The sequence below is a fragment of the Esox lucius genome, chromosome 13, assembly GCF_011004845.1.
Source record: "Esox lucius isolate fEsoLuc1 chromosome 13, fEsoLuc1.pri, whole genome shotgun sequence".
NCBI classification, from domain to species: domain Eukaryota; kingdom Metazoa; phylum Chordata; class Actinopteri; order Esociformes; family Esocidae; genus Esox; species Esox lucius.
The window spans coordinates 23,699,267-23,715,506 of record NC_047581.1 but is presented as its reverse complement, the minus strand read 5'-3'; the positions used below and the strand labels follow the sequence as shown (position 1 = coordinate 23,715,506).

The 16,240-nt window shown below is 40.6% G+C and overlaps 1 protein-coding gene across 12 annotated transcripts in view; it reads right to left on the bottom strand.

The window, feature by feature from the left end:
* The window catches only part of arvcfb (ARVCF delta catenin family member b), a 196,959-nt gene that overhangs the window by 133,081 nt on the left and 47,638 nt on the right, over positions 1 to 16,240 (bottom strand). The window contains exon 2 of one of the 12 annotated variants that reach the window (XM_020052615.3): positions 8,710 to 8,794. The exons of 10 other annotated variants lie outside the window; for them this stretch is intronic. In XM_020052615.3, coding sequence (XP_019908174.1) covers positions 8,710 to 8,757 — 48 coding nt within the window. In that variant the 5' untranslated portion in view covers positions 8,758 to 8,794. Of the gene's footprint in view, positions 1 to 8,709; positions 8,795 to 16,240 lie in introns of those variants that run through there. One more of the 12 variants, XM_020052606.3, reaches the window with a different exon arrangement.

Here is a 16,240-nt window from a genome sequence, read left to right as displayed (position 1 = left end):
CAGACGGGACCAGACAGGACATTCAGCCAGGTAAACAGGACAGACAGGAGGGACAGATGGAGAGAGCGTGAAAGTCAGATTTGTAAAGTGGGGATTCACTCAAGGTTTCTGGTTGCTAGGGGTGTTTGTGTAGCTTGTGTGTAATCATCTCTCTCTGCCTGCTTCTGAATGTTCAGACTTAACGCCAATTCAATGCCAAGTGTGACTTCTGGGAGGGAGGGAGATAAGTGTACATATGCTTGTATCTCACGAGGTGGGGGGGGGGTGTTACTGGAAAAGGCTTGGTGCCTCATTAGCATGAGTTCAAAAAACATTCCTTCTTAAGCCTTAATTATAGATGCATGTTCAGTCTGCATTTGAATTCACTTGCTCTAAATAATATCCCCATTTGGAGAGAGGTAATATGTTTATGAAGTAGAAAGGAGACATCTTCTGTGATTGGATCAGGGGGACATGGTGAGCTGTGAGTATCGGTGGACAGGCTTTGGATGGTCATGTAGATCTCCTCAGTGGGACAATAACTCTGTGAAAGTGCCCCTGCATGCTGAAGTAGTGGGTCATCCTGATCTTGAATCTATTAAAAGGAGCCCCCACTAGCATGCTTGAAGCCCCCCGCCTTTCCAGTCTTATCTCCAAAGCAGCAGTCATAGCAATTAACATTCCTGTACACTTTCCTAGCGTCTGAAAGAAAGCTTCTGTCTCTCTCACGAGGACATACTGACACAGACACTTTCCATGTAACTTGGTTGGTACTTTCAAAAATGTACAAGAGGAAATAATGAATAGTCAAATCTGTTTGCGTGAAAATATTCAAATCAGTTAGGAAATAAAAATCCTATTTCTCCCTATCCACACAAACCCAAATAATTTGCATACCAATGGTAACAAAAAATATGTGGCAGCAAAATTCAATTGGGGCACAATTTGAAAAGTTGAATTCAAAAAGGTTATGTTTGTTTGATTTACTCCTTTGTATGTAAAATAAATAAGTAAATTAAAAAATAAATAATCATAGCCATGGGTGAAAAATTATGTTTTCCTTGCATCCATAGCCCTGTCAATGAATTTCAGATTGGTAGCATTTCTTCAGTCCCTCGCCTCCACAATTTACTAAAATAGTAGCATGGTGTCTGTTTGAACTGCAGTTGGTGTTTAACATCTTCAAGATATGCATTATTAAAGTTGTTGAGGTGTGCTGGGTCAGTTATGAATAAATTCATAAACAATATAAAAAAGTAAAACATTACATTAAAACATGTATAGTATTGAAATATCTATCCATTTAGATATTCACAAATGTGTCTCACATGACATTAAATAAGTCAAGGGAACAAATGAGACTTTGTAGAGAAGCTGTTTCAAGATGTCTGTAAATAGATACCAGGCCAGCAGAGAAATCAGTAATATAGGACTCTTTGAAGTAAGAGTAAAGTCTAGGCTTCTATTCCGCTCCTTATTACAGGAACCTGAATAACAGATTAAAATGGTATTTTATGTGGTGCAAATACAACAACCACCACATCATGTTTGCTAGCAGGACACAAATACATCGGCCCCAGAATCATGCAGACTAACGGGACACAAATCCAACTTCTCCAGAACATGCTGGCAATTAGGAAATTTCAACAGCCACAGCATCATGTTGGCTAGCAAGAAAAGAAACCACTGGTCTCAGAATCATGCTGATTAAAGTGACACAAGTCCAGAACATTGCTGGCCAGCAGAACACAAAACATATAGTGAGCCTACTAGTTCCTATATCATTATCATTTCCAGAAACTCTGCAGTATGACTTCAGGATAACTTTGGATACTACTGTGGCTGTTAGTGAAGATATTTTGCTGTGCTGGGCGAGTGGTACAATCAATGAGGGGGGCATGAGGAATGATGCGTGAAGGACAGCCATGCAGACACACACAGACAGCATAGGAGATCCCTGGATTAGTCACACTTCAAGGCCCACACCGCTCACTGACTCCCCTCACAGCACTGCATGCATCCCAATCAGCACCCTAGCATCATTACCATAGCAGACATAATGCTGCTATAGGCTACCAGCAGAAACAAATGCAGCCAAAGTCACTAGCACAAGGGCAGTGCAATCGAAGGGGGCGGGTGTATCGAAGGGGGCGGGTGTATCGAAGGGGGCGGGTGTATCGAAGGGGGCGGGTGTATCGAAGGGGGCGGGTGTATCGAAGGGGGCGGGTGTATTGAAGGTGGGTGTATGAAAGAGAGTGGTTGTATCGGGGGGTGTATCAAAGAGAGTGGGTGTAACGAAGGGAGCTGTTGCATCGGGGGGGGCTTATCTAAGGGAGCGGGTGTATCGGGGGGAGTGGTTGTATCTGAGGGGGCATATTGAAGGGAGTGGTTGTACCAGGGGGGGGCGTATCGAAGGAAGCGGTTGTATCAAAGGGAGCGGACTGAAGGAAGAAGATTGAATGGAGCAGGGAGCGGATTAAAGGGAGCGGATTAAAGGGAGCAGGGAGCGGATTAAAGGGAGGAGGGAGCGGATCGAAGGGAGGAGGGAGCGGATCGAAGGGAGCGGATCGAAGGGAGCGGATCGAAGGGAGCGGATCGAAGGGAGCGGATCGAAGGGAGCGGATCGAAGGGAGCGGATCGAAGGGAGCGGATCGAAGGGAGCAGGCATATTGAAAGTTAAGCAGCGAATAGAGAAAAACAATTGCCACCCAAGAACTAAGTGGCTGACTAGGTTGTGTAACACGTTGAAATGGCAATAACTGCAAATTACTTTTTCCCTCCAATTATTTAATTTCCTTTCAAGATAGCAGTCTAATAAAATAATTGACAGAACCCTCAACCCACTGGGGAGGGAATGAATGCAAAAAACACCAGGACAGAGGCCTTTTAGCAATTGATTTAGCTAACTCCTCTGTCCTCTCCAGCCCTCTTTATGATAAAAATTATATGGTAATACAAGAGAGCTAGTGAGGAGAGTAAACTTTTAGCCTTCTAAGGAACTTTCATTTCCTGGACCCTCTGTCAATTATCGGTTTCTGGGTCACAGAGGAAAGAAGATGTGGGATGAACATTTACCAAATGAGAAAACAGAGTCCTTTGCTCTCTCTTGATGAAAGTGCTTTTGAAAGAGCCACTCCTTCAAACTGACTCAGTGCAACACTCCTGTCCCTAGATGGATTGTATCATCTCGTTGGGAAAGGAGCTAAGGAGCAAACAGTGGTGCAGCTTATCCAAACCTTTTATCAATAATTAATTAAAAAGAATGGAGACCTAATATGAGAACATTATAATAAATGCATGGCAAGAAATTAAAATCCCTTTTAATCAGAAAAGTCTGTCTCAAACTACTGTAGCGACAGTCTGCTTCATGTCAGGTACTCTTCCATTTAGTTATGCAACAGATATCGCCCTGTTTTGAGAAATGATATGTAAGGGGAAAAGAATGACCCAGCATGACACCCAGACAGTAGAGAAACTTTAGAAGTAATTCTTAACAGGAATAAAGGCACAGCAGTATCCAGCCTATTTTTCTCCAAATAGGGGGAGCGGTTATTATTAAACGTTACAGATATAAATTCCCTTGATTGCAGACTGACTTCTTCCAAAAGGGCGCCAAGTGCGGTTGTAAAATAACTCCTCTCCCTCCTTGTACATTAACTTATTAAAATCTTATTCTGGGGTCTGTTAAGATGGCCTCTTTGTCTGAAATGATAAACAACAGCCTCCAGGCATTCCTGACAGCTTATAAATCAAAACATGTTATGAACAATAACTGATGACTTCCTTGAATGCATGACAAGAAAAAAAAAATCTGACTTCTCTAAATGTTAACAATAATTATCTTACAAAATGATCCCTATTTTTAAATCCCCATTTGTTCTATGGTAAACAGTCCGAAACTGACAAATACATTTGGGGACCTTCATATCTGCTCTTTCTATAAAAAATCTTTAACTTTCAATAAATCCCTTAACATCTTAATTCTTTTTGAAACAGGCATTTGCAATTCACAGGGCTGTGGACAGGAGGTCACTTTCTCTTTAAATGAAAATAAAACATCTTATCGTGAGTGACTACAGCTCATTATCCCCCAACAGAGATGTAATAAATTTGTGGTTCAAACATATTTGAATTTGAGAAAAATAAAATGTGGGCGTGACGCAGTGTTTCCTCTGGAACATTCTCTTGCTGTGGGGGGAATGCTGTTGAGCGGAGGGGGGTGGGTTACATATAACAACCCCAAGCAACATTTATTTTTACAAAAAAATGTAGTATTACAAAAAATGTATTGGCCAAAGAAACATTGAAAGAGGATTCCATGGGGGTGTTAGATGTTAAAGAACCCCCTTAGCCCCCCTGACACAGATTGCAAACTATGTTCTTCACTCTCTGTCTTAATATTACTGGGGATACAACTGTGGCAGAAATACTGATAGTTACATCTAAATCTTGTATTTTAAATGAATAATTAGCTGATCAAGATAGTTAAGCAAACAAACGACTGGTACCTTTATCATGCGTCCCTCGGGTGAGTCCTTCCCCCTGACGAGGCACACGCTCTGAAATGAGTTGTTTCACGTGCTGTACTATGTCTGTACTACGTCTGTACTACGTGCTATACTACTTCTGTACTACTCGTTCAGCTCGTCTGCATAGAGCGTCATTGGTGGCTATATTATATATAGCCACCAATGACGCTATTTATATATATAACAAATATTTTTGTGAGTAACTAATAATCTATCAGTGTGTAATTATAGTCTGGAACACCATTTCAACTGCACGTCACACACCCTCAAATTCTTCTGTGAGCAAAAGAAAGATGCTTCCATCATTTATATGAATAGAAATGATTAGTAAATGCGCAATCAGGGATGTTGTCAGTGACATTATAGAGGATTTGGTAAACCGCAGTGGGAGTGGGCTTGTTAAATGTTACCATTCACAAATTCATTGACTAATACTATTGAGATAGCACCCCAGAAAAACTCAGTCACTGATCAATTTAGGAAGCTTGTTAACGAGTCGGCTGTCACAGAACACCACATAATTCCATACACCACAAGAGAAATTAAACGTCCTTGAAGGAAGCAGATTACACGAAATCTGAGTGTTTTTCTGGGCATACTTTTAACCAGATTCAAGGTGGTCTTTCCATCATACCATACAGGCTAGATTAGTGGCATGCTTGGGTTATTATTGTCCCATGCTACTGGCTTTTATGGCGAAGACTAGTTATACGCTGCTCGTGACTGGTCAGAGCTGGGTGGTAGACTTTCTGTAATGTACTACATTTCCTCAGACTTCGATGCCAATTAAGCAGCCCAACACAGGATTTTCCACACAGAGTCCACACTGCCTGCAAAGACAATTGGACGCTGTTTGGTTTCAAGGAAAAACCAATTACAGATGAACCAAAATAGAAATTGAGGATTACTTCATCACCCCCCAATATCTTCTAACAAAGTCTGATCCTCAGAAATTGTAGAATACCCATCCTTTATCCAACACTGAGCAGAGATGCTGCTGAGTGTGTATTTGTCCCAGCATTCCCAATGTGGAATCTGAGGATTAACAATTAAAATATGTATGTTTCATTGGAAGTGAATGTGCTTAGATAATGAGAACAACAGAAACATCTCTGTTTAGATTATCTCTCTGTAGGTTGCGCTTGGATAACAACAGGAATGTTTACAGTGACCATCTGGCATGGGGAGTTAACTTCTAAAAACATGATCTGTGCTAGGTAGAAACGCCCTTAATGTATAGGCTAGCTGGCAACCAACATTACAGTGAGAAGATAATGGAACGTTCACCGAATGACATCTGTGCTGCATTTTTCCAATAAACTTGAGCAAACTTCTCCCTCGATTTGATACAGGTTCTACATTATTTGACCACTATACGTAACCGCCAATTTCTAACACCAACAACTATGGTCCAACAGTTCAGCTTTAAAGGCCATAAATGTTCAGACCAGACCACTGCTCTTTTATTTGATATTGTTGCAGATTCCAGCGTAAACCAATACTGTTAATCCTAACCTCACATCCACTCATGAAGGTTAGCAGTAAAAGTTAAACACTCTTTAATCTTCCAGCATAAGGCCACATCCAAACTCACAGGTCTTAAAATGACAGTGTGCACAGCTATCTACATACAGTGTCTTGGCATTAGGTTCTGCTCCTCTGGGGTAACTGTCATCACATAACTGCGTATACAATACAACCCACAATGACATCACCGTAGTATTAGTAATAGCAATACCTATCGGCAAAGAGCTGGATGCACCCCCCCCCCATAAAAGCAAACACAGAACCAAAGAGACGGAGGCAGGTGGATTTGTGTCCTGACAATTAAACAGACAGATATGAAATCGGATATAGTGATAGGAGCGATCCCGACAACAGTTGATGCATCGCTGGCCAATTACAACTCAGGTTACCTGGCTGATTTTCTTTACACTTATAGAAAATGTGTTTGTTGAAGTAAAATCATGAATGGATTACATGAATTGAAGTCTGCAGTGGCGCATGCACGCGCACTCGCACACACTCACACATGCGCACAGACGCACGCAGTGCTCGACTTATTCACCTTCTTAATATTATGAAGGACTACATCAGTGTAAGCACAAGAAAACGTAGGCGGTGCGCATCTGTCAGGTGACGCAGGGAACACATTAGGCATGATTTTATAGTCTCAAAATGAGGGATTTTGGTAACATAACCTTCAGTCAGAACGTCAGTTGTAAGGTAAGAAGTAAGGAGACTAGTTAACTAGGGAACAAACCCATCAGGCCAATCAAGTTGGGGCTGAAATAAAGAGTCTAGCAAGGTGCAGGTATTGTACACTAACGTCGTACGCGACAGTCATGCTGACCAGGGCCCTACACTATCTGGGGAATTATGTTTTGTGTCAATAAATGGGGCCCAAAGCTGGGTAAAAAAAGATGTCAGACTCAGGACATTTTCTCATCTGGGCATTTTGGGAAGCAGGAGAGAGGTGCCTTAAGTGTAGAGTAAATCTTTGAAATAGCTGAGCAGTCTTTAAATCTCAGCCCCAAGCAAGCCCAGAGGCACCGATGCTGATATCGCCATCACTTGGCCATAACTTATGCTCTGTACTACGGAGATACCACCTCCATGATATGGTCTGGGAAGAATCTGGCCAGCACAGAGAGTTACTCACTTGCAAGCAATACAAAAGTATTTAGCAAGACAAAACGATTTAAGTGGTGTCCTCTCTGGTTACCTTTCACACAATGTGTTATTTAGCCTATGCCAGCTAGCCCAAACTGACCAGTTTCAGCAGCCAGGAACAAGATGAACTTAAATTATTTGAGAACAACATCTAGACTCATTGTACCAGTAAATCAAATGCTGAAGAGACTACCCTGAGAAAGAGGCTAACCATTAAGACTTCTCCTGGCATCAAAGTAAAGCAGCCTGCTCTAAACAGGTTCAAGGGAAGTTGAGAGCTCCAGGACAACCAACATCAAGGCTGAAAAACCTTGGTTAAATGGTAACAGAAATCAGATTCAGAGCACAGCCATTACCAATACTAAAAAAAGAACAAGGAAACCCACAAGAGCAAGAAGTCCAAACTGTCCCAGACAATAATGGATCATTTAGCAGTGACCACCTGCCCAGCACAGTTGATCTACTAAACGTTAAACCAGGACTCTCACAGTCTGCTTGACATAAAGGACATACTGTAATGTCCTGCCTACATTATCTGGTTTTAATCATGGGTTTTACAGATGAGAACAGGTTCATTGGTGCCTGATATAGACATTTTCCACATTACATGATCAGGGCTATTTTAGGGAGATTTTATTAATCAATTTAGTTGTATTTAATACATTTTTATTAATTACAAATGGTAATTAAGAATAGATTTGTCTAAAGGATTTGTACCTTTTGATTTTTGGAGTATGATCTAAGGCAGAACAATACATCTTGGCCTGCCACTGATTCACTCTAGCTGATGTAAAAAGCAAATATCCACTTTAGTTTTGTTCTGAGTGCCTTTTCATTTCCAAGCGGCTCCCTTTCTGACCTAAACTATAGGTATATCCACATTTGTAAAATAACATTCATTAAATCAGGATAGAATACACGCTATACTATTCATAGCACTTCACTCAGCTAAATTAATAGAGCAGTATAAGAAAACTAGACAGTTTGTTCTTCCATCTGAGATAACTGAACAAGAAATATGAGAGAGCACCCTAAACCCAAATACATAGGCTGAGTGTTAAATGGAAACCCATTTATTATATAGTACACTAGTTTTGAACAGGACCCTTGGGGCTCTGGTCAATAGTAGTGCAATGTATAGGGTAACGTTTGGGAAGCAGCCATAGGACAGCTGTGTAGTCAGACCAGACACTACAGCTGGTGACATAAATCTATTACACAAGGGCAATAAGGAAATGGGGACATACCAGAGACAATGACAGTGGCCTCAAGATGGATTTTGTATGTTTTTTTCATGGACATTGCAATTTTGGGCTTCCACTATTTTAAAGTAGTCAACTGGGTGGAAGTTAAGGAATGATCACAGTTCCATCCAGGTCAAAAAAAGAGATCAGTGAATGAATTAAACTTGTGAGCTCCAAGCAGTTGTAAAAGAGAAAATGGCCTCAATGTGTCACTTCATACGCTCAAAGGCACCATGAAGACTCGCAGAAGAGTCCTAATTTCAATCTCTATGGTAGAAACTCACGTCTTGTTGAATAGAAAGACCCATAAAAATGTCAGCGCTGATGAACATTTATCAGACGAGGGCCACAGCACCTGTGCTGCTACACCTGCAAGACAAAAGAAAATGATTTTTTTTAGGAAGTTTACTTAATCAGATAATTGTAAGCAAACTAGAAATTCTCCTTCAACTGTCTAAGTTACCAAACTGTTCAAGTTACCAAAACACCTTTTGCATTTTTCTAGAATACAATCTTTGGATCCTATTAAAACTTTTAACACGAAGGCCTTATTTGAATAAATGGCAATGCATTTCAGTGGTCCAAGACTGGAGAAATGAGAAAACCATGTAACCCAATCTTCCTCTGTTGAACTTCAAAACGCCATTCAAACGGTCAAACATGTAGCGTGATCTAGAATGGTTTGCCAGGATGCTGTTTTTGATACAATTTCTACTTGTTGAAATGTAATCATTTAAAAAAGTCCCTAATTGCTCAATAGTGTTAAATTTGAGTTGCTTAGATGAATCTCTGCTCATGATCCATGAAAGCTACCAATACCAGATTGGCAAGGGTACAGATGGTGGAACATTTGTCATACTACTTATAGCATAAGCATGAATAGAATAAGGTTACAGTGTAACTTGTCTTTAACCTTTTATTCTACAAACACCATTCAAACCTAACCATTTGCAGAACACTTTTTACACTATTTATACTGTCACACTATAACAATGTATGTCCGAAGATTTAAATAAGAATAATTCCAATCGTTAATATTCTTTAACCAAGAAACTCTTTTATGCTAGAAATTCTATTTAAAATCTAAAACGTGAGGTCTGGAACAGTGAACAGGTTTTTGATATCATTGACACTTTTATGGAATCCAAATGGAATTCAAAAGGAATGACAAATGTCAGTAAAAAGGTATTTATGAGTAAATTATATAAAAGGATAGGGAATTATAAAAGTGTAATTTCCTTTGCCTACTATCAGCCAACAAAATAAATTAAAAAATCTTTTATTTTACTCTTCCATTTATCATTTACTCATCTTTCATATTTTTCAACACTTCACTTATACTTATTTTCTCATGCATAGCACAGTTTAATCATTAATCTATTTCCCTTTTTTCCTCATGCAACACTTCCCATTTTCCTCAAACAGTTGCGCTCAAAAGTTTGCATACCCTTAGAGAATTGTAATATATGTACCATTTGCAAAGAAAACATGAGTGAGCAGGCAAAACACATGTCTTTTTTTTTCTTACAGGATTCACATTCAACTGCAGGTCACAACAGAATTAAAAAGTCTGCATACCCTTAGTTCTTAATAACCCTCAGTTCTCTGTACTGCCCCCATTAGTGTCAATGAAAGTGTGCAGTCTTTTGGAATAGTTGTCTATGAGGCACCGAATTCATGCCGGTGGTATAGCTGCCCATTCGTATTGGCAAAATGCCTCCAGGTCATGCAAAGTCTTTGGTCGTTTTGCATGAACCGCACATTTGAGATCTCTCTAGAGTGGCTTGATGATATTAAAGTCAGGAGACTCTCTGGCCACTCCAGAACTTTCACCTCTATCTGCTGTAACTACTAGAGGGTCAACCTGGCCTTGTGCTTAGGGCAATTGTTGTGGTGGAAAGTCCAAATCGTGCAAATTGTCTGCTAGTATTTTCCGATAACATGCTGCATTCATCTTGCTTCACAGTGGGGATGGTATTCTGTTCCCTATAGGCCTTGCTGACCCCTGGCTTATGGTTGTGACCATAAAAATCTATTTTGGTCTCGACACTCCAAATTACAGTGTGCCAGAAGCTGTGAGGCATGTCAAGGTGTTGTCGGGCATATTGTAACCAGGCTTTTTTGTGGCATTGGCGCAGTAAAGGCTTCTTTCCGGCAACTCGACCATGAAGCAAATTTTTGTTCAAGTATTGACGTATTGTGCTCCTTGAAACAACCACACCGTCTTTTTCCAGAGCAGCCTATATTTATCCTGAAGTTTTGCAGGTTTTTGCAGGTTTTCCCAATTACAAATACAGACTTTCAGCTTCCTCCAAAGATTTTCTATTGGGTTCAGGTCTGGAGACTGGCTAGGCCACTCCAGGACCTTGAGATGCTTCTAACGGAGCCACTCCTTAGTTGCCCTGGCTGTGTGTTTCCGGTCGTTGTCATGCTGGAAGACCCTGCCACGACCCATCTTCAATGCTCTGACTGAGGGAAGGAGGTTGTTGGCCAAGATCTCGCGATACATGGCCCCATCCATCCTCCCCTCAATACGGTGCAGTCGTCCTGTCCCCTTTGCAGAAAAGCCTCCCCAAAGAATGATGTTTCCACCTCCATGCTTCACGGTTGGGATGGTGTTCTTGGGGTTGTACTCATCCTTCTTCCTCCAAACACGGCGAGTGGAGTTTAGACCAAAAACCTCTATTTTTGTCTCAGACCACATGACCTTCTCCCATTCCTCCTCTGGATCATCCAGATGGTCAATGGCAAACTTCAGACAGGCCTGAACATGCGCTGGCTTGAGCAGGGGGACATTGCGTGCGCTGCAGGATTTTAATCCATGGCGGCGTAGTGTGTTACTAATGGTTTTCTTTGAGACTGTGGTCCCAGCTCTCTTCAGGTCATTGACCAGGTCCTGCCGTGTAATTCTGGGCTGATCCCTCACCTTCCTCATGATCATTGATGCCCCACGAGGTGAGATCTTGCATGGAGCCCCAGACTGAGGGATATTGACCATCTTGTACTTCTTCCATTTTCTAATAATTGCGCCAACAGTTGTTGCCTTCTTACCAAGCTGCTTGCCTATTGTCCTATAGCCAATCCCAGCCTTGTGCAGGTCTACAATTTTATCCCTGATGTCCTTACACAGCTCTCTGATCTTGGCTTTTGTCTTTTATACAGGTAACAAGTTCCAACAGGTTCAGTTAATACAGGTAATGAGTGGAGAACAGGAGGGCTTCTTAAAGAAATACTAACAGTGCTGTGAGAGCCGGAATTCTTACTGGTTGGTAGGTGATCAAATACTTAAGTCATGCAATAAAATGCAGATTAATTATTTAAAAATCATACAATGTGATTTTCTAGATTTTTGTTTTAGATTCCGTCTCTCACAATTGAAGTGTACCTATGATAAAAATTACAGACTTCTACATGCTTTATAAGCAGGAAAACCTGCAAAATCAGCAGTGTATCAAATACTTGTTCTTCCCAACTTGTTCTTGGCTGAAATCTTTCTTGGTCTACCTGACCTTGGCTTAGTATAAAGAGATCCCCGAATTTTCCACTTTTTAATAAGTCAATGAACAGTACTGACTGGCATTTGCAAGGCTTTGGATATCTTTTTATATCCTTTTACATCTTTATAATGTTCCATTACCTTGTTACACAGGGGTTTTGACAGTTATTTTCTGTTTCCCATTGCTCAGTATCTAGCCTGCTCAGTGAATCCACGTGGGAGCTAACAAACTCATTGACTATATATAAACAAACCCTAATTGTAATTTAAAAAGCCACAGGTATAGGAAATTCACCTTTAATTGCCATTCTCACCTGTGTGTGTCACCTTCTGTGTCTGTAACAAGGTCAGTCTGTGGCACTGCTCAGGTGTTATGAGAGCCCAGGTTGCTCTAATAGTGGCCTTCAGCTCTTTTGCATTGTTGGGTCTGGCGTATCGCATCTTCCTCTTCACAATACCCCATAGATTTTCTATAGGGTTAAGGTCAGGCGAGTTTGCTGGCCAATTAAGAACAGGGATACCATGGTCCTTAAACCAGGTACTGGTAGCTTTGGCACTGTGTTCAGGTGCCCAGTCCTGTTGGAAAATTAAATCTGCATCTCCATAAAGTTGGTCAGCAGCAGGAAGCATGAAGTGCTCTAAAACTTCCTGGTAGATGGCTTCGTTGACCTTGGACCTCAGAAAACACAGTGGACCAACACCAGCAGATGACATGGCACCCCAAACCATCACTGACTGTGGAAACTTTACACTGGACTTCAAGCAACGTGGATTCTGTGCCTCTCCTCTCTTCCTCCAGACTCTGGGACCTTGATTTTGGACAGCTGTCAAGTCAGCAGTCTTCCCCATGATTGTGTAGCCTACAGAACTAGACTGAGAGACCATTTAAAGGCCTTTGCAGGTGTTTTGAGTTAATTAGCTGATTAGAGTGTGGCACCAGGTGTCTTCAATATTGAACCTATTCACAATATAAAAATGTTCTGAGATACTGAATTTGGGGTTTATAATCAGTTATAATCATCAAAATTAAAAGAAATAAACACTCAAAATATATCAGTCTGTGTGGAATGAATGGAATTACTGAAATAAATCAACTTTTTGAAGATATTCTAATTATATGACCAGCACCTGTATTATGATCAGAAGGGTGTGTCAAAAAATCACGCAGGGGATGGATTGGTTGTATCTAACCATCAGTGCTGAATACAGACTAGAGCAAACAAATCCAGTATTTAGTATGCTATTTTACATTTCGCTTAATAGCTGTACTCAACAGTGCTTGCAAAATTGTGCACAATGTTTTGTAGCTATCCCACCAAAGTGGAACATTAAAGAATTCTAGCGCAGCATCCATTTTACCCGACAATATCAGTGTTACCGCAATACTGACGTTGTTAAATTCATACATATCAGGGTGTTAAACAATGGTATTACATTTTTCGTTTTAATCTACAACTCCTAGTCTACTTCAAGTAACGAGTCGCAGCGCATCAAAATAAATTCTCCCACTGACTCAAGTACTGTTGTCTTCATTACCACGGTAACACTGTGTCCTTGGAGGGATAGCTAATGATGTTCCGATCAATGTTCTGGTATTGGCTTCAGACCTGTGGGGAACCGTCAGGGCCCTGTACGCCCTCTGAGAGGGCCGAAGGATAGATATGAATCTATATATAGTTATATATAATAATTTGTTTTCATTAATGTAATATTTTTTGTGTAAATTATAATGATCTTCCTATAGAATCTATTCAGTTTCTGTTGGAAAATGAAGGGTTAATATGAAGGGTTAATATAAAAAAATATCCAATGGTAGAATCTTGGTAGAAATAATCTAGGTGTGTTCAACGCTCATTGGCTAGGTCTTCAGGCTTTGAATAGAAGACACCAGCTAACGTCACTGACATTGACTTCAAATTAGAGTAGCATTTTGGAATGACAGTAGAATCAACAAATCACAAATTGTCGGGTAAAAGGTGGGACAATTGTATGAAGCCTCAAGGTCCTCTAGAGGGCCTAAGTATACGTCACTAATACAGAGCCAATAGCCTTATTGTGCCTGCTTGAGCCTAGCTAGTCCGCTATCTTTTTGCAGTGAGTGTAAATAAGGATGGCGATGGGCCAGCTATCAGCCCTGGCTTTGATCTCAATCAAAAAAGAACTTCTTTCAGATAAAAAATCAAAAGAGAAGCTATATGAACCTGTCATTATCCATTTCATAAAGAAGAGAATGGACATTTTTAAATGATAATCATAATGGAGAGTGGATTTTTTGTTTTCATCTACAACATGTTTTTGTTGCTATCTTGTTCATATTATTTTGAATACAATGGGTAAATACAACTTTAGATCACTGGTTGTGTGGTAAAAACAAAGTTAATGACGTTGCAGTAGGAAGTACTGGGCACATCACGTTTGTTGTTGTGCATCTTTTTTGTTAGCATGCTGGACATCAAATACAGCACCAATACAGCATATACTGTCCGTGGTCTTGAATACATTTGAGTAGTTGTATGGTTGAATTCACGCCACAATTTGAGTGACTGTTTTGGCAAATGTTTGAAACGTCACAACCGTATTTTCTGTTATCAATATTTGCAACTTTTGTGTACGTTTGCTGCTTCTCAGCCACAGTCGAGGCGTGGCTTAGGACCATTTGACTCTGTCTTTAAAGAATTGCTTCTCCTTCATAGGTCTGCAAAATAAAGGTGTCAATTCATGCCCTGTATACACTGGCATCCGGGTTTTTGTATTTGTATGACGTCAGATATTTTTTCGCAACGGAGGGCCTAGCTCCAATAGTCACGGTTCGCCACTGCTTTAGACTAGGGTGAAAAGACATTTTTCGAGGACAGTCCCCGTTTTTGGTGGCATGACCCCGGCAGGAGCTGTCCTGAAAATGTCCCCGTTTTTAACTGGGAGTTAAAAAGAGACTGCAAAGTGAAATAATATTTTACGTGGCAACAAAGACAGGGCAGGAGAGCCTACCGGTTGACATCTCAATCGCATTGTGCTTGTTTTGGCCAACAGAGTGGGCTGCTCGCTATAGACTTGAAAAGTGGAACCACCCATATGTCACCATCTTGGTTCCATGGGTCGCATGACCCATTCATATTTACCACATTAATTTCAAATAGAACTATTTATGGATTTTTCGATGATCAATCATGCTTTGCCAGGCATTCACTGCAGCTGTCTTCAGTTGTTGTTTGTTCATGGGTCTTTCGGCCTCAAGTTTTGTCTCCAGCTAGTGAAATGCATGCTCGATCAGGTTGAGATCAGGAGATCGACTCTGCGATTGCAGAATATTCCACTTCTAGGCATTAAGAAACTCTTGGGTTTTGGGTCATTGTCACATCATCAATAAACTCTAGTGACACAGTGCCATTGGAAGCCATGCATGCCCATCCCATCACACTGCCTCCACTGTGTTTTACAGATGATGTGGTATGCTTCGGATCATGAGCCGTTCCAAGCCTTCTCCATACGTTTTTCTTCCCAACATTCTGGTACAGGGTATCTTAGTTTCATCTGTCCAAAGAATGCTGTTCCAGAACTGGGACTTTTGTAGATGTGTTTTGGCAAAGTCTAATCTGGCCTTTCTATTCTTGAGGCTTATGAATGGTTTGCACCTTGTGGTGAACCCTCTGTATTTGCTCTTCGCTTCATGGTAGACTTGGGTAATAATATGCCTACCTCCTGGAGAGTGTCCTACACTTGACTAGATGTTGTGAAGGGGTTTTTCTTTACCATGGAAAGGATCCTACGATCATCCACCACTGTTGTCTTCCATGGACATCCAGGCCTTTTTGTGTTGCAGAGCTCACCAGTGTGTTCTTTATTCTCAGAATGTACCACTGTTGATTTGGCCACTCCTAATGTTCCTGCCAGCTTTCTGTCAATTGTCCAATTACTTTTGGTCCCTTAAAAAGAGGGGGCTAAATATTAAAGAGCTGTAATTCCTAAACCCTTCTTCCAATTCGGACATGAATAATCTCAAATTAAAGAGAGACTGCACTTTAAGCCGATACTCATTATTTAACAGTAACCTGAATATATTTTGGTAAACAGCCAAAATAACAAAACTTCTGTCAGTGTCCAATTATTTCCGTCCCTAACTGTATATAGGCGTTTAAATAGTTATTTGTTTATGGCTATTTGTTATTCCTGGAATTCCATACTCTTTTTCAATTCACATAACAAATGAATTCAACACTGCCTTCTGGCTCCAGCTACAAATATCATTGACTTGTACATGCTATAAATATTAGCCTATAAAGTAAGTCACTAAACAACAGATAAGTGGAGACAAATAATTA